At 43.2% G+C, this 24,264-nt stretch overlaps 1 protein-coding gene across 3 annotated transcripts in view; it reads right to left on the bottom strand.

The window, feature by feature from the left end:
* PLOD2 (procollagen-lysine,2-oxoglutarate 5-dioxygenase 2) overlaps positions 1-24,264 on the bottom strand; it is a 198,609-nt gene that overhangs the window by 135,027 nt on the left and 39,318 nt on the right. For all 3 annotated transcript variants that reach the window (XM_073674662.1, XM_073674661.1, XM_073674660.1), the window contains exon 2: positions 4,378-4,469. In XM_073674662.1, the coding sequence (XP_073530763.1) occupies positions 4,378-4,469 (92 nt within the window). The remainder of the gene's footprint in view (positions 1-4,377; positions 4,470-24,264) is intronic.

The raw sequence follows: 24,264 nt of genomic DNA, 5'->3' as shown, positions 1-24,264 counted from the left end.
TTTGCTACCTGTGGGTGAAGGACTGGTCCCTGTGACAGCAGATCCGGAACTTCCGGAAGGACCCAGGGGTCGGAGGCGGACATTATCCTTAGACAGGAAAACCAAGGACTCCTTGGCCAGAAGGGGGCGATCAGGATCATGTTCGCCTCGTCTTCCCTGATCTTCCTCAGAACTGCCGGAATGAGAGCAATCGGAGGAAAGGCATACGCTAGCTGGTGGTTCCATGGGATCGAGAAGGCATCTAGTGCAGCTGGGTTCCCCCTGGGGTCGATCGAGCAGAACGTGTCCAATTTCTTGTTTCGCCAGTTGGCAAATAGGTCTATGGAGGGGTGCCCCCAAACCCTCGTGATTTTGTCGAACACTAGCTGGTTCAGCTCCCACTCGCCCTGTCTCAGCTGGGTCCTGCTCAGGAAGTCCGCCGTGACATTCTCTGTCCCTTTTATGTGGAGTGCCGATAGAGATTCTAGATTGTTCTCTGCTACCCAGAGGATGGAACCGGGTACCCCCCTGGTGATTTAGGTATGCCACCACTACCCTGTTGCCCGAAAACACTCTCACGTGGTGCCCTCTTAGCGTGTCTAGAAATTCTAAGAGGCCATACTTCACCGCCAGGAGTTCCTTCATGTTGGAGGATACCCCTTTCAAATCCTTCGACCAGACCCCCTGAGCCACTTGGTCATTTAGATGAGCCCCCCCACCCCCTGGGGCTTGCATCCATCGCTAGTATCTGAGATACTGGTATTGTCCATGGGACGCCTCTGCCTAGATTGTCCCCCTCTGTCCACCATGTCAGGGAAAGCAAAGTTTTTGATGATAAGGTCAGCCGACCTTCTAAGTGCCCTCTTAGTGACCTTTCCGCCCCCAAAACCTCCCATTGTAAGCCCCTGGTGTGTAACTGAGCCCAGCGGACCCCCGGGATGCAGGCAGTCATGGAGCCTAGGAATGACATTGCTCCCCTCAGAGTCATATCGGGATGGTTCTTCACGTAGGACACTCGGGCCTTCATGCTTTAGATTTTCTCTGCCGGGAGACGGCATTCCTGACTCCTTGAATCCAACAGGATACCCAAGTACTCTTGCACTTGATCTGGTTCCCGTCTGGATTTTTTCAGATTCAGCAGCCAGCCTAAACTCGTCAAGGAACTTTTGCTAGATGGTCCTTGCAATGGCTGAACGAGTTGCCTATAATAAGTAGATCGTCCAGGTACGGGACTATTAGGATGTTCCTCTCCCTCAGATGGGCCATAACCTCTGCCACCACCTTTGTGAAGACTCTTGGGGCTATTGCGACCCGAAGGGGAGAGCCGTATATTGGTAGTGTCTTATTGTGCCCCTTATCGGTATCACTACCCTCAGGAATTTTTGGTAGTCTCTGTGTATGGGGACATGGTAATATGCGTCCTTCAGATCCAGGACCGCCATAAAACAACAATTTCACAGATGTTTTTATTGATTCCATCTTGAATGAAGGAACTTTCAGAACTCTGTTCAATTTCTTTAGATTTACAATAGTCCTGAATGTTCCATCCGGTTTCTTCCTGAGGAATAGAGGGGAGTAGAACCCATCACCTACCTCCTGAGCTGGGACTTCCCAAAGGACTGCCTTGTCCACTAGGCCTAGAACCTCTTGTTCTAGAGCCAACTGCTCTACCTCTGAAGACCTCACGGGGGTTACTATGAAATTTGGACGGGGAGTGGAGAGGAACTGGAATCTTAGCCCCGAATTTATCAGGTCTAAAATCCAGCGCACGTTTGAAATTTTTTCCCAGGCGGGGAGGAAATGGAGAAGCCCCCCCCCCCCCTCGCCTGGGGCTGCCTTTCATTGGGTGAGTTTCCTATTGTCACCAGGGGGCCTGTTAAACATAAACCCCTTGGCCTCTCTCTGCCTCTTGTCCTCCCACCTGTCCTGGCCTTTGGGGGGTCTCCTTCGCATGAATTTCCTACTCCGAAAAGATCTCCTAGAGGAAGTACCGGAGAGGACCGGGAAGCGTTTTTTGTTATCCCCGGCCTTATCCAGGATATCATCCAGAGTGGACCCGAATAAGAATTCCCCCTCACACGGGATGGAGCACAGCCTAGACTTCGTTTGGAGGTCGCCTGGCCAGCATTTGAGCCAGAGGGCCCACCTAGCTGCGTTTGAAAAACTCCCAGCCCTAGCTGCCAGCCTGACAGAGTCGGCAGAGGCGTCAGCCAGAAAAGCTGCTGCGCCCTTCATCACTGGGATGAAGTCTATTATATCATCCCTTGAGGCTTTATCCTTCAACTGCGCTTCAAGTTGGTCTAGCCAGACCATCAAAGATCTGGCCGTGCATGTGTCTGCTACCGCGGGTTTTAACCCCCCCCAGCCGCCTCCCAAGCTCCTTTCAAAAAGGAGTCAGCTTTCTTATCCATAGGGTCTTTCAGCACCCCCATGTCCTCAAATGGCAGGGAAAATTTTCTGGGGGCCTTGGCTATCACAACGTCAATTTTAGGCGCCTTCCCCCAGAAAGAGCACACAGGGTCCTCAAAGGGATATTTTCTTTTGGGTGCCAACAACCCTTTCCTCTCTGGTTTTCTCCATTCCCTCTTAATAAGAGAATGTACTTGATCATTAAGAGGGAAGGATCTCTTTTTCTTCTGTCCTAGGCCACTAAACATTATGTCCTGGATAGACTTTTTAGGGTGAGGATCCACGAACCCCGTAGTAGACCTAACTGCCTTAATCAAGGTATCGGTTCCATCTATAGGGAAACAACTACGACCCCCGTCCCCTGAAGACGATGAATAGGATGAATCGGAGACTACTCCCTCCTCGTCTGAACCACTGGACTCCGGCACCGGGGATAGGTGTCTAGTTTTCCCTTGCCCCCCCCCCCCTTCTGCAGGGACTTAAAGGTGTCATCCACCTGAGATTTAATCAGGGATCTGAGTTCAGTGGCAAACTTAGGGGTCTCCTCACAGATAGTTTGCTCTGTGCAACTCATGCATAGTCTCTTTTGCCATGCAGTGGGCAGATCCGCCCCGCAAAGCGCGCAGGCCCTGTGCTTGAACTTGCCCGTACTCTTCCTTCCCTGAGAAGAAAAGAGAGGGGGTCTCAAGTTACAAGTGAGCTTTCACGAAGATAACTTACAGACCCGTAGTAATAGGGAATACCGGATTTGAAGAGGAACCCGATCCAGTAGCTGGGTCTTTCCTTGAGGCTGACGCCACGCTGGAGTCCTTGCCACATTGTGAAGATCTCCCAGAATGCCAGCTTCCTCCGTCAGCTTGCCATGAAGGGCCGCTGGAGGATCCTTTTACACGCTTCCTCTGAGGCGATGGTGAGCGGGGGTGCAGGGACTGCACCTCCTGGGGCTCCTGCTCGCTCATAGCTGTAGAGTGCCAGAGAATGCCAGAAAGCACTCCCCTGTGCTTCCCTGGCCATTTAAACTCTATAGGGGTCCCCCCCCCGCTAGGCCACCGCTGTGTACCATTAGGGAGGGGAGGAGAGCGTCCCCCCCGTGTGGTCAGTTTCCCACGCGCGTTTAGACGTGCCGCTCCCAGAGGGACCCGCGACCGCGTCACTGCCGGCGCGCGCGCCCCGCGTCGCCTCCAGCGCGCGCGCCCTTCGCGTCAGAGGGGAGCGCCGGTGTGCGCCCAGACGCTCCGACTTCTCCCGGCAGTCGAGCTTCGCGAATCCCAGGCAAACCTCCGACCCAGGCCCCGGGGCTTCAGGCCTCCGGAAGCCCCGCCATACTCACCACCTGGGCCTCGACGCCACCGGAGACCGCAGCGATCCTAGTTCCTTGCTGTGCCGCGTCTCCCTGCAACCCTAGAGGCCCGCTGACCCCAGCGGTGGCGCTGCAGGACACCGCACCAGCCAAGGCAGGGAACCCCCGCTGCCTGAACCGGTCTGGCCGGGCCTGGTAAGTTCTCATTTTCTTCTTTCTTCATTCCTTTTCAGGAACTTTCATCCGTAGGTCCCTGTCAAGGACAGGAAACCAACTGATGCGGGAGAGAGGTGCCCCCCTTTTTATCTGTAGGTTTCCTGTCCTTGAAGGGCGGATCCCCTCTCTCCGTGGTGCCGTCATGGGGAAAGAGAAATAAATCTCTGTTGTGTCACAGCAGAAAGCAAACTAACACATTCTCTTAATACTGTTTCTGTACTACTAATAGCTAAATGTGACCACAGATAAGAGGAGTTTGGCACAAAGTGTAATGGTGCAAGCATCAATCTATGTGGCTTATTCACATAAAAGAAAAAAAAAACTGAGAAGCATTTTCTAAGTAAATCAGACATCTGGAAAAAGTATAGTTAGAAGGATCAAGATTATGCACATACAATGACTGATATTAAATTTTTATTACAAAAATGACATTCTGACATGGAAAATGTATCCAAGTAAAATGCATGCTGTACCTTCACAGTGTAGCTAAAGTGCTTTGCAGATTGCATAAAACGATGAAAGCCATCTGTTTCTCGCGTTGCAACAGTTACCACCAATAATTTATCTAAAAGTAAAGCAAAAAAGCATTTCAATATCAAAACATCAATCCATAAAACAAACAAAAAACACAAAGAAAAACATAAATATTGTGTATATATACAGTACAGACCAAAAGTTTGGACACCTTCTCATTTAAAGAAATTTCGGTATTTTCATGACTATGAAAACTGTACATTCACACTGACGGCATCAAAACTATGAATTAACACATGTGGAATTATATACTTAACAAAAACGTGTGAAACAACTGAAAATAAGCCTTATATTGCTGCTGCTTTGCACACTCTTGGAATTCTCTTGATGAGCTTCAAGAGGTAGTCACCGGAAATGGTTTTCACTTCATAGGTGTGCCCTGTCAGGTGTAGTAGGTGGGATTTCTTGCCTTATAAATGGGGTTGGGACCATCAGTTGTGTTGTGCAGAAGTCTGGTGGATACACAGCTGATAGTCCTACTGAATAGACTGTTAGAATTTGTATTATGGCAAGGGAAAAAAGCAGCTAAGTAAAGAAAAACGAGTGGCCATCATTACTTTAAGAAATGAAAGTCAGTGCGAAAAATTGGGAAAACTTTGAAAGTGTCCCCAAGTGCAGTTGCAAAAACCATCAAGCGCTACAAAAACCTGTCTCACATGAGGACAGCCCCAGGAAAGGAAGACCAAGAGTCACCTCTGCTTCTGAGGATAAGTTTATCAGAGTCACCAGCCTCAGAAATCGCAGGTGAACAGCAGCTCAGATTAGAGACCAGGTCAATGCCACACAGAGTTCTAGCAGCAGACACATCTCTACAACAACTGTTAAGAGGAGACTTTGTGCAGCAGGCCTTCATGGTAAAATAGCTGCTAGGAAACCACTGCTAAGGACAGGCAACAAGCAGAAGAGACTTGTTTGGGCTAAAGAACACAAGGAATGGACATTAGACCAGTGGAAATCTGTGGTTTGGTCTGATGAGTCCAAATTTGAGATCTTTGGTTCCAACCACCGTGTCTTTGTGCGACGCATAAAAGGTGCACTGATGGACTCTACATGCCTGGTTCCCACCGTGAAGCATGGAGGAGGAGGTGTGCTGGTGTGGGGGTGCTTTGCTGGTGACACTGTTTGGGATTTATTCAAAATTGAAGGCATACTGAACCAGCATGGCTACCACAGCATCTTGCAGCGGCATGCTATTCCATCCGGTTTGCGTTTAGCTGGACCATCATTTATTTTTCAACAGGACAATGACCCCAAACACACCTCCAGGCTGTGTAAGGGCTATTTGACCAAGAAGGAAAGTGATGGGGTGCTACGCCAGATGACCTGGCCTCCACAGTCACCAGACCTGAACCCAATCGAGATGGTTTGGGGTGAGCTGGACCGCAGATTGAAGGCAAAAGGGCCAACAAGTGCTAAGCATCTCTGGGAACTCCTTCAAGATTGTTGGAAGACCATTTCCGGTGACTACCTCTTGAAACTCATCAACAGAATGCCAAGAGTGTGCAAAGCAGTCATCAGAGCAAAAGGTGGCTACTTTGAAGAATCTAGAATATAAGACATATTTTCAGTTGTTTCACACTTTTTTGTTAAGTATATAATTCCACATGTGTTAATTCATAGTTTTGATGCCTTCAGTGTGAATGTACAATTTTCATAGTCATGAAAATACAGAAAAATCTTTAAAAGAGAAGTAGTATCCAAACTTTTGGTCTGTACTGTATGTGGAAGACATCTGCTGAGTCATCTATATAACGCAGTAAACCTTGTGCCTTCTCCGCTCACCTAAAAACTGGTGCATTTGCATTTCATATTGACCTTAGGGCAAGGGAATCAACTTAGCTAGGTGAATGCAAAAAAAGACCTGGAGTCATATTAAGGAAGAGTAGGGAAGGCCACCCAATTCCTAGTTAATCTAAGGTATTAGGACCTGCATCATGTATATATCTACTGTTTTCTTAGAGTTTGGTGCCTGTCTGTGTGTATGGGGCAGATCTCTAATGGTGCATCTACAAAAGGCCAATGAGTAATAAGAAAGGCAGAAGGATTTTAATGTTTCTCTGGTGACCCTGGTATAGTAGCAACCATTATTTGATTAATTAGAGCTCAGAGAGCAGAATTTAATATGGTTAGCCTAAGGCCACATTCACATGTTCAGTATTTGGTCAGTATTTTACATCAGTATTCGTAATCCAGGAGTGGGTGAAAAATACAGAAGGGGTGTTTTGGGTCTATTATACTTTTCACAGGAGGCAGGGTCCTTCAAGAAACCGGCGGAAGTGGGACCTGGGCCTGTAGTGGGGCCTGTGGTTTAGCCTGGGCCTGGAGTGGGGCTGGGGCTTGGGCCTGTGCTGGAGCCTGTGGTCCGGATGCGGTCGGATCCTGGGCCTGTGAGCGGCGTGCGCTGCTGTCCGGTGGCTGCTGCTGTGCAGCGGTGTGGCAGAGCGGTGGTGGGTGCTGTCGTGCGGCTTTCCGGTGGCCGCTGTCTTCTTCATGAAGCTGTGAGCCACAGAAAAAATGGCCACCTGAGCTCGTAGACGGCGCATACGCCGGCTCGGGCGGCTGTTTTCCTGTAGATCACTGTGCACCCACCGCGGCTCTACCTCGCCACCGCAGTGCTGCACATCTACTCTGCCTCGCTGCCGCACCCACCGCCGCTCTGCTGCATCGGCCCTACCTGCCGCCGCACCCACCGCATCGGCCCTGCCTGCCGCCGCACCCACCACCGCAAGTATGTGGTAAGGTTCGTACCATAATACGCACCCCCCATTTTCCTCCTAAATCTACATAGGTGTATAGAGGCCCTTTTCCAACAACCACCACTCCAGTGTTTTAATGGTACATTGTGTTTGCTAACTGTGTAAGAAGGCTAATGGATGTTTAGAGAACCCTAGAAAACCCTTGCACAAGTATGTTAGCCCAGCTGAAAATGGTTTGGCTGATTTGAGAAGCTATAAAATTGACCTTCCTTTGAGCTAGTTGAGAATCTGGAGCATTACATTTGTTTGTTCTATGAAACTCTCAAAATGGCCAGAAAAAGAGAACTTTCATGTGAAACTCGACAGTCTATTCTTATTCTTAGAAATGAAGGCTATTCCATGTGAGAAGTTGCCAAGAAACTGAAGATTTCCTACAACGGTGTGTACTACTCCCTTCGGATGAGAGCACAAACCAGCTCTAACCAGAGTAGAAAGAGAAGTGGGAGGCCCCGCTGCACAACTGAGCAACAAGACAAGTACATTAGAGTCTCTAGTTTGAGAAATCGACGCCTCACAGCTCCTCAACTGGAAGCTTCATTAAATAGTACACGCAGAACGCCAGTGTCAATGTCTACAGTGAAGAGGTGACTCTGGGATGCTGGCCTTCAGGCCAAAGTGGCAAAGAAAAAGCCATATCTGAGACTGGCTAATAAAAGCAAAAGATTAAAATGGGCAAAAGAACACAGACATTGGACAGAGGAAGATTGGAGAAAAGTTTTATGGACAGACGAATCAAAGTTCGAGGTGTTTGGATCACACAGAAGAACATTTGTGAGATGCAGAACAACTGAAAAGATGCTGGAAGAGTGCCTGACGCCATCTGTCAAGCATGGTGGAGGTAATGTGATGGTCTGGGGTTGCTTTGGTGCTGGTAAAGTGGGAGATGTGTGCAAGGTAAATGGGATATTGAACAAGGAAGGCTATCACTCCATTTTGCAAAGCCATGCCATACCCTGTGGACAGCACTTGATTGGAGCCAATATCATCCTACAACAGGACAATAACCCAAAGCACACCTCCAAATTATGCATGAACTACTTAGGGAAGAAGCAGGCAGCTGGTATCCTATCTGTAATGGAGTGGCCAGCGCAGTCACCAGATCTCAGCCCCATTGAGCTGTTGTGGGAGCAGCTTGACCGTATGGTACTCAAAAATTGTTCATCAAGCAAATCCAACTTGTGGGAGGGGCTTCAGGAAGCATGGGGTGAAATTTCTCAAGATTACCTCAGCAAATTAACAGCTAGAATGCCAAAGGTCTGCAATGCTGTAATTGCTGCCAAGGGTGCATTCTTTGACGAAAGAGAAGTTTGAAGGAGAAAATTATTCTTTTTCTAACAAAAATCATTATTTCTAACCTTGTCAGTGTCTGGACTATATTTTCTATTCATTTTGCAACTCATTTGATAAATAAAAGTATGAGTTTTCATGGAAAACACAAAATGGTCTGGGCATATTAACAAATACACAAAGCTGCTTTAAAAAGGTCAAGTGTACACTTTATTCTGTAATAAATTAGGCAATTTTAATATTACCGTAGTTATTGATATAGCTCTTTTTGCTGAAAACAAGGTTTGACAGATTGTGAAAGAAAAAAGAATTGCAGAAAAAAAAAAAGAAAAAAAATTAGAAAGCACAGGAGATGGACAGAAATAATAAGTCAAAAAGTCAAACTTTTGGACAAAAGACCTTGTTTTCTTTGTATAATAGATACCAGATATCGCCAGATGATATTGTGTGTGTTTTTGTCGGTGTATCCTTTTTGTGAACCCTTTCCTCAAAAAACAAAATTAAAATCAGCTCTTTATTTTTTGCTTTTGAGGGAAACACTAGCCTACGGAGCACATATTTTCTGTTATCTCGCTCTTCAAATTTGAAAACATTTGTGAATGTGAATCTACTGGAATTCTGGCTTTAAAAAGGAGTTGTCCACTACTGGATAACTCCAGCGAAATTAATTCAATGCCCCACAGAAGATAGAAACAATAAATACTAGCCTTCAGCAGCAGCGCCATTCCAGCGATGCAGGCGCTGCCGGCCCCATGGGTGACATGGTCTTGTTATGTCTACAGACGAGTAGATACGACAAAATTCTAATTTGCCAGTTTGTGTGGATTTTACTGGAAATTTGATTTACAGAGAAGTTATTTTAAAATTAGCTAAATGTAACCTATCGGATTTTCAACAGACAATAATAAATGGCAGATGTAAAAATAAAACAAAAAAACACACCTTATGCTCACATTAATCGCTTACTAATACAGCTGCTGCTCACCGTCCGGTTTTCTGTCATCTCCGGTCCAGTGTTCGCTCTAGACGGTTTATGTTGAACGGGACCTAATGTAAGTGGCTGCAGACTTAAAAAGAAAAAATTCTATTTTCGCCTTTTTTTTGAGGAGATATTAGCAAGCAAAGTATTCTTCCTTTGTAAGATGCTGGCCAATCATTAGCAGGCAACACACTGGAGAAAAATAGAAACCGCCCCCACCATTGCCAAAAGTAGGTTTTTCAGTGTGGGAGATATAATTATACAGGTCTGAACTCCTGGTCTAACCTCCTGCATGAGTCAGTGTGGGGGGAGAAAAAGTGCAGCAGAGTTTAGCTGTGTCACATTACAAACCCTTCTATCACATCTCCTCCTTGGAAAGAATTGGTCAGCTCTGCGGTATGGCCTCCTCCTCCTACATTCTCTGTTTGGAGCTGAGACATCTGAGTGGCAGTATCACTCTCACGTCTGTTGTGCTCAACTTATAATCGCTCTGCATTGAGATCAGAACAAGCTGCCATAACATCTCACACTGGAGTAGTCCAGAACAAGTAAGTTGTTCCTGTGTGAGACATAATGACAGCCCTGATCTCCCTACAGACCAATTACAAGTTGCCTGATCACAGAAAACATAAGTGTGATTACTGAAATATCTCCGGACTGACATTTTGTGAAGGAAGAAGCACATAAAGCAGAGGTGATAGTGTTTTGAGAAGAGGAGAGCTGATAAAAGGGTTTGTACTATGACACAGCTATATGCAACTGCACTGCCCCTCCCCCCACACAAGTTTAGGCCAGGAGATCAGAGCTGCATCACTACAACTCACACACTGAGTAACCAGCAATAAGCTATGGTGGAGGCATGTCCTTTTCGCAGTGTGTTGCTGCAGGCTTATGATTGTTAAGTATCATACAGTGGGAAGAAGTACATGCTCCCAGTGAAAACTATCTGATAACACCCACTTGGTCTTAACATTAACTCATTAGGGACCAAATACTTTGATTGCTAATATCTCTGATGCGATGAAGAGGCAAAATTTAAAAAAAACAAAAAAAAAAAAAAAACACATTTTATTCTACTCAGCAGCCACTATTACATCCTTTGTCTAGTTCAATCTGAAAAATTTGGTGAAAGGTTCACTTTATGCATGTGCAACGACTTCTGGCTGGTAGTCATGGCCTGGTATTCACTCTAGGCACTTCCGGCCACATGTAGGTCCAGAAGCATGTGAAGCAAACTCCAGGGTATGTTGCAGCCGGAAGCCACAAGCTAATGTGAACACTGGGCAGGAGATGGGGTGCGACAGAGGCAGAAAGCACCGGAAAGCAGGCAGGATGATCTGGGACGTCCGGAAAGATGAGAGGGTTTTCATTTTTTTTTATTTTTTTTTAAACCTTTTGCCGCCACTTTACTGTTCAGCATCATGGCGGCTGACATTTTTATGAATTTGAGTAGAGCAAAATTATAAATAAAATCCATGCTCTCCAGAATAAAGCTTGGTCCATCTCTAGTTCTGTGACATGACCACTGCAGGCAATTACTATTCTGTTACAATGGAAGTCTGTCAGCAATTAATATTTATGATCTGCAGCCAATCAACCACAGCCAATTGTTGCATCACGAGACCGCTGCAGCCAATGTCAGATCACCCAGCGGGAACAGCAGTGTTGAGATCATGGAAACTGTGCCGCTGTGGGAGGAGACTAAGTATATAGTTTTTATTTTCTATGGGGCACTGAAATGAGTGAGTAAGCAGGGGTTATCAATGAGGAACTAAATTTGCATGGAGTGAATATTTTATCATTATTTTGATGTTAGTACATAGTGGATGTTCAGAGTACTAACTAGAGTGCTCAATGTTCCTTCACATATCACATTACATTGAGGGTCTCTGTATGCATTATCCATGAGCATAACCAGTTTTACTTACATTTCCCATACAACCACAAGCAGTGTTTTTTTGCACTACATTACTCTAGCCACAGTCAAGGTGCTAAGAAATTAAAAAATTAAAATGATTTATCTGTTTCACAACTTGAATATGCAAATTGCCTCTTTAGAGAGGAAGAGGAAGAGAACTCTAGTGCCACCTATTGGAAGCAGTAATCCTAAAAGTCAATATCGACCATTTAATGAGCCTTGCCATATGAATTAGGATAACAGCCAAAACCAGAATCTCAATTTGCAAACAGTGCTTCGGGGTACTGCCCCTTGTCAGCGCAAAGTGTGAGTTCTGGTTTGGCTGAGTGAGAGGCGTCTGACCAGGATCCAACGGGTAACATTTCTCCTTGTGGAGAGTGACAAGCCAAGCCTGGTGTGCCAAAGTGAGGAGACTTAAGCCTTGCAATGCTCTTCTGGGAAATTAAAGCTGCAAATTGTTTCTTCAATGAAATACACTGGTTAAAATGATATAGAATATCAAGCAAACAGATGGTTGTACTAATACAAATGAAACAGAGAATGGGCAGAAATCTACTTTCAATAAGTGATATACTAACACTAGACCTGGTGTATTAAAGTTCTCAGAGTATAGATTGACGCATGCAGTTTTTATTTTAGGAAAAAATGTTTTTACACAACATTTTTCTAAACAAATATGGGTGGATGCCCATATGTGCACGCACACACACACACACACTTTTTTAAAAGTATTAAAGAGCTGTCCCAATACTTTTGACAATAGAACACAAATTCTCCATTAGTAGTTTCAAGTTTTCTTAGCTCCCAAGGAAAGAGTCTCAGACCTACAACCACATATTCTTACTGCTAAACAGAATTGGACTTTCACACTTCCCATTGTAAACAAAGGCAATGACACATCAGACAAGGTTGGCTGCAGAATTGGCATTTTATTCAAATTCTGCTTTGTATTTAGTTAACCATTTGAAAACTGAACACGTAGACACGGACCCAAGATGATCAAAAGCAGACCACCAGAAGATGTCTTAAGACTGAAATGCTTCCTGGAACTTGAGGGTTCCACATACATTCTTATGAACATATTCAGAATTTTCTTGACCATATGTAGAACTTTCACACCCAAAGAGTTCACATGCTACAAAAGAGAGAGCAGCCTTGCAATGAGCATATGACTTGCTTCTGTGAATGAGCAGCATGACAGGAATCAGCATTGAAAAATTGAGGCATATCATAAGCAGCCCAACACAAACTCCAAAAACCCGAAAAATGCTCAAAAAGGATTAATAGTAACAAACACATGTTATAACTGTAATACGGGTTATGTCATTTAACTATATACTTTAAGAATACACAAGTACATGTGTAATGTCCCACGACTTGGAAATCATACTGTATTATATTGTCTACATCAATAGTAGTCCTTTTTTATGTAACATATACAGTTTAGCACTTAACAGGTGACAGGTTTTCCACCTGATAAAGATTAGAAGTGACACATAGGTGAAATATAAAACATGAATTTTATTTATAAAAACTAATTTAAAAAAAAAATCACAATAAAACAGGAATTAGGTGCTTACTGAAGGGAAGACTATAGGGGCCCATAAAACTCTGATAGCTTGATAGATAAATATCCCACGGTAAATCTAATTCAATCTCATTACAGGAACATTTTGTCTCTATTAGTAAGTAACTCTGTGATAAATCTGTATTATAATCATAATTTAGTAATATAACCAGAGACATATCATCCATGTTTTTTTTTATATTTGCATGAGAAAGCACACTGAAGAGCAAGTTATTATTAAAATGACTTGTTACAAAGTGTTCATGTGCATTGTTACAGATAATCAGATTATATAGTGCACATTGGGGCAGGAAGCAGGAGCCATTACTGGCAATCACATAGCATGCCACCATACAGGTAATCAACTCCGTAATCTCTTGGTCAGCTATACCCTAACTTCGGTGGGTTTATACACCATAGACAACCATGATCAGAACACTTCACTTTTATGTTAAGATTTTTTGCAGAGCTAGCATGACTGTTTTACATAATAATACTATATAATATGGCTATATGATAGAGCAGCACGGTGGCTCAGTGGTTAGCACTGCAGCCTTGCAGCGCTGAGGTCCTGGGTTCAAATCCCACCAAGGATAACATCTGCAAGGAGTTTGTATGTTCTCCTTGTGATAGGGAATGTAGATTGTGAGCCCCAATGGTGACAGTGCTAATAATGTCTGTAAAGCACTGTGGAATTAATGGCACTATATAAGTGAGTAAAATAAATAAATAATAGAGATAAAATATTCCTGTAATAATGAGAATGAATTAGATTTACTGTGGGATATTTGCCGCTATTAGAGATTTATGGGCTCCTATAGTCTTCCTTTTGTTAGCACCTAATTCCTGTTCATTGTGATTTTAAAATTTATTTTGCTAAATAAAATTTATGTTTTATATTTCACCTATGTGTCACTTTGAATCTTTATCAGGTGGAAAACCTGTCATCTGGTAAGTTCGTGTATGCAGTATTATATTGTCATTGTATTGTTGGCGTTACACTCCTATGTAATCAGTTTGCCTTTTTAGAAGTTTGTCCTGTCTGTCCCTGTAGCCCAGCTCTGATGTATGTAACCCCTCCCTTCTTCCTCAGCTAGTGTATGTCAGCCATGCTGCTAGTTCCTCTCTATGCATCTGTGGTTTAGAATGGTCTTTTTACCTACTGCATCTGTTGCAGCTGCTGTAGCCTGTGCAAAATACATGAATTCAGCCTGAGAAATGCACATCTTCTAGTATCATCATACATGCCTGTGCAGTCGTGTTAAGGTATCTGATGAAGTTCATCATGTGAGTACTGGTTCATACGAATATCAAAAGAAACAAACAATGTATCAAGAGCCCAACATTCACAGCCTAGTTATCTGCTGATACGTAAAAATATACATTAGACAGAAGTGGGTTAATAGTGGAAAAATCATTGGTGAATGATCATTCTGCCATTGCAGTCACATACGTCAGTTGATTATGTCCCTTAGGCCAGGGTCACGACCATAGATCCTCTCATCCGAGAGAATCGGGTTGATCATGTTAATAACACTCCGATCAAATTTTGTTACGACTGTCAGAATAGCATGATCTGATTCTCTCGGATGAGAGGACCATAACACACTGAGGAGCAGATGAACAAAATTTCTCTATCTTCTTCATTGAGTGAGTCCGTGAAAATTGGACTAAACTTAGATGTCATAACACAGGTTCTGTCAGTGAAAAAAATCCATCATCAGCACTGCCCCATTGAATAACACTGGTTTGAGTGCTATCCGTTAAAAAAAAAAAAAAAACAACACAGATAGCACTCGTTAAATTAATACGTTCATGGGACCCTGGCCTTACAATGGCTCAAGCTAACCATACTTCTTCAATAACAGGCAAGAGACAATCTGTCTGGGAAGGGTTTTTCAGAAAGACCATCTATCATGGGATGAAAAAGGCATGTTAAAAATTCACTCCATAAACAATCATTTTGGCTTAAATCTGTTTGGATAAACTTTAGGTATTAAAAGGTGACCATACACAAGTCTATACTGGAAGAACCAACACTGAAAAACAATGCATAATATACCGTTATTTTACGAGAATTATGGGTTCTCATTACTAACCTTAAAAGAAGAATCTATAAATTGTAACTAAAACATACACTTAAAAAGGATTTTCTAAAGACTATAGAAAATTATCCTGGATTTCAGATTCATCCCTAAATTAGAGAGTATATAAAAGAGTGGAAAGTACCATAATACAGTTATGCCACACACGTCATTCCAGGTTTTAGGATTTATAAAAAAGGAGTGAAAAAATAAATAAATCACAAAGCGCAAAAACAAACGAGGTATGAATAATGAGCGTAATCTCATCAGAATTTCTGTCATTATTTGATTAAAAAAAAAAAATAAGTAAAAGTCAAAATCTTGAAGAACAGCCAAAGATAACTACTGCTGACATTTCTCGGGCGGACCTGACCTATCTATGCATTACATTCAACCTTAAATGACTTCCTTATAATTCCACAAAAAAGGCAGATATGTGGATATGCCACGCTGAAGTCTGGCTTTGTGTTAAGTCTGTAGCAATACTATAGAGAACTAAAATCCTAAGACTAAATGGCTTACTGATCCTAGTCAGTGTATAAAGAATGTGCTACAAGGTATGGTCCTCTATAAAGGACAGGTTGGTCTCAATTTTTGTCTACGAATACATTTATAAAAAACACCAACTTTAAATTTCTGCAGAGATTTTATATGAACTTAAAAGGGGTTGCCCAGTCTAAATTGAGAAGTCTGCAGTCACTCTGCTTAACTGCAAACTTATAAATTCCCCCAGTGCATGCACTATGCACTGCAGGGATTCACCGATTTCGGAGCTGGGACCGGCAGGTATGTATGCATTATGCATGCTCCCGGCCAAGGCCCGTCTAATGACATGGCTATCCAGTGAGCATGGCAGTCCAATGCGTTAGCTGGGGGATTCATAATCGGTGGCCACACAGTGACTGTAGGCTTATCAATTTACACTGAACAACCTCTTTAACAGAGAAGAATTTAAAAAAAAAATAAAAACACTTGTGCCAAGTTTAATTGGACGCAGCATTAGAGACATCATGTCATCTTAAAAAACAAGACTTCTATGGTAGAGTATCTGTATTACCAATCTACCACTTTAGGAATGCGTGCTGTACAATTCAGTGCCAATATTCACAACTAAAGATGATCGAACCTTTTGAAATTTGAACTCACCAGGTTCGGCAAATTTGTCCCAAATGGATACGCAGATATTATAATTGTGCTGAAATAATGTGGCGAAGGGTAGGTTCACATGAGCATTTAAAAAAGAATTTACCATTTCATCCAATAAAGTGGGACAGTTTTTTTCTCATTTGTCATCTGTGTGCATAGTCCTTTTTTTACAGCAGCAGCTATTAATCATTTACAGAACAGTTTTCTATGTTACAGAATTGTAATGTATCTGTAAAAATCGGATGTTACACTAGCTCCATATAGCATCCGATTTTTTTCATGCACCCATAAACTTGGATGGGGGAGTCTCATCCGATTTAAGGAAGAATCTAGTGCATGTTTAAATTTTTTTCGCACACAAATTCGGTAAGTGACAAAAAAGTCGCTCATCTGCATTTCCCCAATGAAAAACACTAGTCCAAGGGGTTTTTTTTTCTTCGGTCTCGTACATACGGACAGCACTAAACCGAAATAAGAGTTAAAACCATGTGCAGAGGGGGGAGAAATGACAAGCTATCAACATGAAGAAAGATATTAGTGTGGATTGGGCTGTGTGATGAGAGCTCTGAGCTTCATTATCTAATTACTAGGCACCCCTATAGGAGTGAATACAAGAGTGGGATGGAAAAAGGAGATGTGACCATTTCTAGTTATTACTGCTGTGTTCATTTTACTTTTGAAATTTTTAGTCCCATGGAAATTTACCAGATGATCCTTTTGGAAAAAAAGGACTTTGCCAAATCCTCATTTAAAAGAAGTCATCACTTAAAATCTTTTATGAACTTCTCAGGAAGTATGTTAAACCACAACATACTGTGGCCCTGGCACATCATGAAGATTCAGAAACTTGAAAAATAAAACTATCTTCATTAATGTGTATTCACCATTTTATCCTAGTTACATCATTACCATTTAGGGAAATGGAAATTTACAACCACAAATATACATGTGCACAGCGCCTACGCAGCAGTGCACAGAGGCAGGGTGTCTTGTTAGCATGGAGTCTAAAGGGGTAACTTTTCTCCTTGTGGAGAGTGACATGCCTGACATGTCAGTGTAAGGAGACGTATAGGCCATGCAATGCTCTACTTGGAAATTAAATATGCAAATTACCTCTTCATAGCGAAAGAAAACTTGAACTCTAATGCCACCTATTGGATGTAGCAATCCTAAAAGTTTTAGGACTCCTAAAGGACTAGGCGGCACTAGAGTTCAAGCCCTCTGCCTCTTTAGAGAGGCAATTAGTATTTAGTATGGAGTCACATTGCCTTACATAAGGTATTATCAGAAAATACCTCTATATGTACCAAAAGCCAGTGGAGCATTTTATGGCTAATCTCTATTGGTTATTCATGTAGTTCACTAATAAATCGAATAGAGATATGTAATAAAAGAAAGAAAAAGAAAAAACACACAAGACCATAAAAAAAAAAAAAAAAAAAAAAAAAAAAAACTTTCCACATTAAACTAGTATTACACGGATACTGAAAACTGTAGTTTGCTCTTTTTTTTTTTTGTTGTTGTAGGCGAGTCTGTTTGTTTCACTTGCCAGGTATCTAAAGACGCTGGCCAAGAGAGTATCCTCTTGGTACCTCCCCTGGTAGCTGGCAAAAGACCACAAAAAAAAAAAAAGTAACAGCATAAGAGAAGACCAGAAAATAAAACCGAATGGACATACAGTTTCATGATGTCACTAGTCTTCGATAGCTAATACAATATGGACATAGATATAGAGTCAACTACAAATTACATCTACAGGAGCTTTTAAGACACCCCATTCTGAAGCCATAAGCATTAATATCGTGTTGGTCTCCCCATTGAAGCAATAGCAATTTCCACTCTTCTCGGAAGACTTTCTACAAGATTTTGGAAAGGGTCCCTGGGAATTTGCCTAATTATCGAGAAAAGCATTTATGAGGTCAGATATTGCGAGCTAGGTCTAACACCAACCTCTGTTCTAGCTCATTCCCAAAGGTTTTTCATAGGGCTGAGATCAAGGCTCTGTGCGGGACAAGTCAAGTTTTTCCCCACCAAACTTACCCAAGCAAGCCTTTTTCGACTTTGTTTTGTGCACTGGGATTCCAACCAAGTCGGAACCATAGAATTGTTCAATATGTCTTGTTTGATGTATGAATGTAAGATGAAATCTATTAATATTTTCTTTACTAGAACTAAGGGACGTAGGCTAACCTAACCCATGGTATGAAATCTCATACCATCATACTGTCACGCCAGGTGTAAGTGCAACACAGAGGGAAAAGTGAGAGGGAGCCCAGACACTAGGGAAAGGGGGAAGTGGAGACCTTGTCTGGTCTAGCGTCACCCTGTCTCAACTAATGTCCCTATATAGTCTCCTCAGCTATCGCCGATCGTGTGCCTCGCCCTACTTTCCCTGGCATATGGCTACGGCTAGGGATGGAAGGAGATAAGCACTAGTCAATCTCCACTAAAAGTCTAAAGACCATAACGGTAGACAAAACAGAGGAAAATAACTTAGCTTTAGATGAACTCCAAATGTGCACACAACCTCAAGCTCCAGAGGATGAGGTACTGCTCCTGCTAAGCTTCACAAGTAGGAATTAATATAACTGGCGACGCCTTCTCAGACACACCAGGTATATATACATTCAGGCCAGAGAGAAAATTTGCAAGAGAGGTAGTAGCTCGGTCCTAAAGACAGCCTCCTATCTAAGCAGCTGTCTGCAATGCCAAACGTGGATATCTCCTTCACCCCACTGCAGGGCGACTGTCACCTCTGACATACCCGTGACACTTACCCTCCCCATCAAACTCTAGATTTGGCACAATTCAGTCAGGCATATGATTGAATCAGCAGATAGTTTGTGACTTATGTGCACTTTATGATTAGCACTTTAGAACCAAGTTCATAAACACTTCCCTCCTAAATATTCCATGATCAACTATGAGTGGCATTATTTAAGATTGATCAACTATGAGTGGCATTATTTAAGATTGAAAGAAACGATTTGACTTGCTACAACAATGGCATCATATTACAATTATTAAACTGTGGCAATTGGATTGCACGAAAAACCAGAATTCAGTGATTATGAATCATATCCCAATACTTTTGCCCATATAGTGTAAATCATAGTCAGGCTATGTGCCCACGATGCAGAAATGCTCAGGATTTTTTCCTGAGCGTTTCTGCATCTCCCTGGCAGAAAAAAACGCATGCGGATTGTACATGCGTTTTCCTGCTAGGGACATGCGGAAGTGAAGCGTTCTTCACTTGCATTTCCGCATGCGGGTTGACAAGCGCTTTCCAAGCGATTTTAGCATCACTTCGAAAGTCCTTGTCAACTTGGTCACACTATATAAATCCATGCAAACAGCATGGATTTATATAATGTGACCAGAGAGAATGTAAAAAAATAAATATATACTTACCTTCTGATGGCCCCCGGTGTCTTGTCTCCCTCTGTCCCGGCTGCCGGCAGAGGTACACTGAAAGACCTGCCAACGTCAGCGTCACGTGACCAGTCACATGACTATGATGTCAGCGCAGGTCCTTCAGTACATCGCAAACTGTAGGCATGCGAGGAGGAACTGCACCGCGGGCCGCCAGAAGGTAAGTATATATTTATTTTTTATTTTATTTTATTTTTTTTTATTTTTTATTTTTTTTTTACAGTTTTCTATGGTACCCAGGTCCGGAGGAGAAACGCTTAAAAATGCATCGTGGGCACACAGCCTTAATGTATTAAAAGTCTGTCAACACAGAATGACTGTACAGACCAAATACAGGTGGTCAGTGCACCCTTGGCGTGGCACTTTCCACTTAGTTGTTTTAAATCCATCTCTGCCCTTCCTTGGCTCTATGAAGCCAGCGCTGTCAATCAAAAAGGAGGAGGGTTAAAGACAGAGGGAAACATTGTTGGGAGAATATAATTTGTGGAGGTGGTGAAGTAATTTTTGGGTGGATGAACCAAACACTATTGCTTATTCACAGATTAATGTGAAGTGCAAGGGCCATGATCTCCAGTATATAGATTAAGAAATGTACTTTAATATTTGTAAGAAAGAACAAGATTCGTGATCATTCTGCAATAAAATTTGTTCATTACTGTCCTGTGGTTTCTTTGTTTAAGAACATTTTGGTCATCATTCTGGGAGGTCTCAGTGGAAAAGATAATTACAATTTTATTGCAGCTAGATTTGGAAGCAAATGATAGGTCTCAAAGAATGAAAGTTTGTTGGCGAGCCAGTCAGCTGAGGTGCTATTATTGGATCCATTGTATAACTTTGCTTTCAAGAGCCAATGCACAATTATGTGACAGAAAAAAAAAATAATAAAAAAGGCAACAGCTGGCACCATATTGGCAGCAAGTTCTATAATGACATTAAAATCTGCACTTACAGTCTGTGATGTAATCATTTCCTCCATGTCACTGTGTTTAAATATACTGTGGCCTTTCTAAAATGTTAGAATGCAGTCTTCCTAGTAGACAACCATCTTCAGCTATAGTGATATACAACCTACACCTGTCAGGCATGCTGGAAGTTACGGCTCTACCATAGCTGAAGAACCAGTGGTCGAATGACCACCACTAGTGGGCTGTACTGTGTATAGTGGCCTCCAAAGAAAAGAGGTTGACATTTCAGAAACGGAGGTCAGTGCTCCAGTTTTATAAAGAACAGGATACTCCAGTTTTTCTTTGCACTTAAAAGGGAATCTGTCAGCAGACCTTCACCCCCTAAGCGATTTATATGCACATGTAGCTCTTTCAAAGTCCAGCAATACCTTTGCCTAGACAGTCTTTTACTCTGAAATTTGCATATCATTGGATATGCAAATGATGCCGAAGTGCTTTTGGAGCATGGAAGCTCTTCCTAAGCCTCTGTCAATCAAGCTCAATTCCCAACCCAGCATCGGCTCCTCCTGCTTGACTGACAGATCCTTTTCTTAAAGTCATACAGCATAGGCGCTGCCAATCAAGCAAGAGAAGGAGACGATGGGTGGGGAATAGAGGTTTGGGAAGACATTCCATGTGCTGAAAGCACTTCAGCCTCATTTGCATATCCAATGAAATGCTGATTTCTCAGTGACTGTTTAGGTAAAGGTTTTGCTGGATTTGTCTCTGAAAAAGCAACATGTGCATCTAAATACTTTTTAAGGAAGGGGTGAAATCCCGCTCACAGATTATAATGTCATTTTGTGTACAACCATTAAAAAACATTTAGTATTGTTATGGCATATTCATTGCATAATCAGGGCAATCCATAAATCAAGAAATATACAAATAGAAGGATGAAAATATGGCTGTGTGCTACCTCTGCTATCTTTAGGGGGTCCTACCCCTTTCTCAAGAATGTGCATAATGTGTGTCAGTTTCTAACTAAAAAGGATAGAATTCTCGAATGTTTAGCAGAAACACATACAATATAAAATAGTAAAAAGCAATATACCAAATATACAAACTAAACATGAGACAAAGAGACCGATATATACAAAAGGCAAACACTAGGCATCTACTCATCACCTGCAAACAGTGGTGCGATATATTTATAAGTGGCTAGGGCTTACTATTCATAGCGGCAACCCACGCAGCCGCTATGGTGCCCGTGAGACAGGGAGGCCCGACGTTAAAACAGCATCAGACCTCTCCATTCCCCATCAGAATTTCAACGGTATCTGCATCCTTGGGGTACAGATACAGTTGAAAACAACGAGGCTCAGTCAGAACCTCTAGAGAATTCGGTGGGCCGGGAGTCAGGAGAAGGACCCACCTCAAACTGCACTATGTCTGACCACCGAGCAGAGAATGGGGCAGAGGAGGACACGGTCTGCTCTGTTAGCATGGCCCCTGCTCTGTAGCTTACTGCTCGCTCTCCCCCCCTGCCTTCAGCCCTTCAATTAAAGCAAGACAGCTCTGCAGTCGGGCCCTGGGGGACGGGAGGCTGCATAAATGCAGAGAGAAATGCATCATGTGCAATCATCTGCAGAGAGGATAAGTCCATGTGTTTGCACATGTATTTAGCACATACATTCACGTATGGTCATATGCATTTCAGCTCCATTACAAGTTTGAGAAAGGCCCCGTGCGGAGGGACTGAAGTGCCACATGTGACAATATAGGTGAATAAATACATTTAAAGTAAACCTGATACATGCTGCCAAACTGTGGGCCCCATGTATCCGGCACTAATTGCAGTGTCCCACCCAAGAATGTATGACAAACTCTGCGGCATGTCAGAGAAAAATATACTTTATTAGAAGCCAAGGATGGAGCCGCACTGTAGACTAGTAGTACAGGTGGGTCCCTGGTGGCTTCTCCCCACCTGTTGACAGTGACTGACCGCTCTATGCCTAAGGCCAATTTCACACGTCCTGGCTCCTGATATTTCCGGCACTGTGCTGAGCTCAGCCAGAGACAGGACATTTCACATGAGCTCAGCACAGTACAGGGGCCCACTTGCCTCAGGGATTCATTCTCTTCTCCTCGGAGAAAAAAGTAAAGGATGATCCAGCGTATCAGGCTAATTTCTAAAAATAAAAACATAGCTTTTATTGTGCCCATTAAAACATTGCTCCACACCCATTGTCCATATGGTGCACGATAAGGATCAGGACCTACGTGTTTCGACATTTAAGTCTTAACCATGGTCTCATGATTATGACTTAAACGTCAAAACGCGTAGGTCCTGATGCGTGTAGTGCACCATATGGAGAATGGGTTTGGAGCAATGTTTTAATGGGTGAGCAGACTCAGTTGTGCATTCTCTGCTCCTCAGCGTGTGCGGTCTGTTGGATTTCAGTTGGATTACAGCGCGGGACACTTATTTCATCTTCGGACAGGGAGTATAATGATCTTTTTTTTACAGTTTGAGACAGCAGGAGGAGAATACTACTCTCAATGTTGTCCCCTGTTGGTGCTGATCGCAGCGCAAGTAGGGGACAACGATGACAGATTCCTTCAATACCCAGCGCTTGGGAACAGTGCCAACTGTACCACTGATTCCCAGGCTCCGGTACAGGTGATCCTGATGCAGCACATGGGCACTGGTACGTGTCCCACGGATGTCATCCATGTGGGATGTTTTGCGGCCCATGCAGCGAGTAACAAATGGACATGTCACCGTTTTACACACACACGGTCCATGGAAACACACCGACATGTGCACAGACCCATTCATTTGAATGGCTGTACATGTGTCAGTGTCTCCAGTACATGTGGAAACTGTCACCTCATGTACTGGAGACCCAGACGTGTGAAAGAGCCCTAAGTGCCTATATAGCCCAGTCACTTGTAGCAGGCGGGAGAAGTCACCAGGGACACCTCTGTCTAACTAGTCTCCCATGTGCATCTTTCCCTGGCCGCCTCTGAATCACTGTGGCATTTTAGAGATAAACATACTTTAGGGTCCAACCTCCCTGGCTGGGATATTGCAGTCAGTGCCTGATAGCTGATATCCATGATCTACAGGCCGCATGTATCAGGTTCCCTTTAACCCCTTTACGACATATAAAAATACATCATATCATATGTAGTGCCCATGCATTTGATGCAAGCTTGCACACTAACCTGCATCTTTACAAGCACATGACAGCTGATGTAATTAGCTTTGTCAGAGATTTACAGCGCCATTTAAACAGGTTAACCGCTGTGGGCGGAGCTCCAATGCACCCGCAGCTGTCAAAGGCACATGATGGATGATTAAATCAGCCATCATCTGCAGAAAACAAAAATGCAGGCTCGGCGAGCGAGAAACAAATACGAAGAAACAAATACCAAACGTACTGGAAACACAGACGTGTGAAGGAGGCCTAACTGATGGGGCTCCTCAGGGTTCAGTCCTAGACCCCCCTCCTCTTTTCTCAGTATACTGTCCCTAATGGACAAACCATGTCATGTTGTATTACATGACTTGCTGTTCCTTGCCTTTTTCACCATTTAACCCCTTAAAATAAACCTGTTAAGTGGTTTTAATCTCGTAATTGTGTATGGAGCGTGGACAGCGGTTTTCTGAGTTGAGCCCTGGCATAAGAGGAAGACTATCTTATACCTATAGGAGCTCTCAGCAAGGTTCAGCTGGAGGCATTGTGCCATAGGTGAGGTGAGAGCTA

This window comes from Phyllobates terribilis, unplaced genomic scaffold (assembly GCF_046119375.1).
Source record: "Phyllobates terribilis strain yellow unplaced genomic scaffold, ASM4611937v1 Scaffold_3__8_contigs__length_932513732, whole genome shotgun sequence".
NCBI lineage: Eukaryota > Metazoa > Chordata > Amphibia > Anura > Dendrobatidae > Phyllobates > Phyllobates terribilis.
This window is presented reverse-complemented; position numbering and strand designations above follow the sequence as displayed.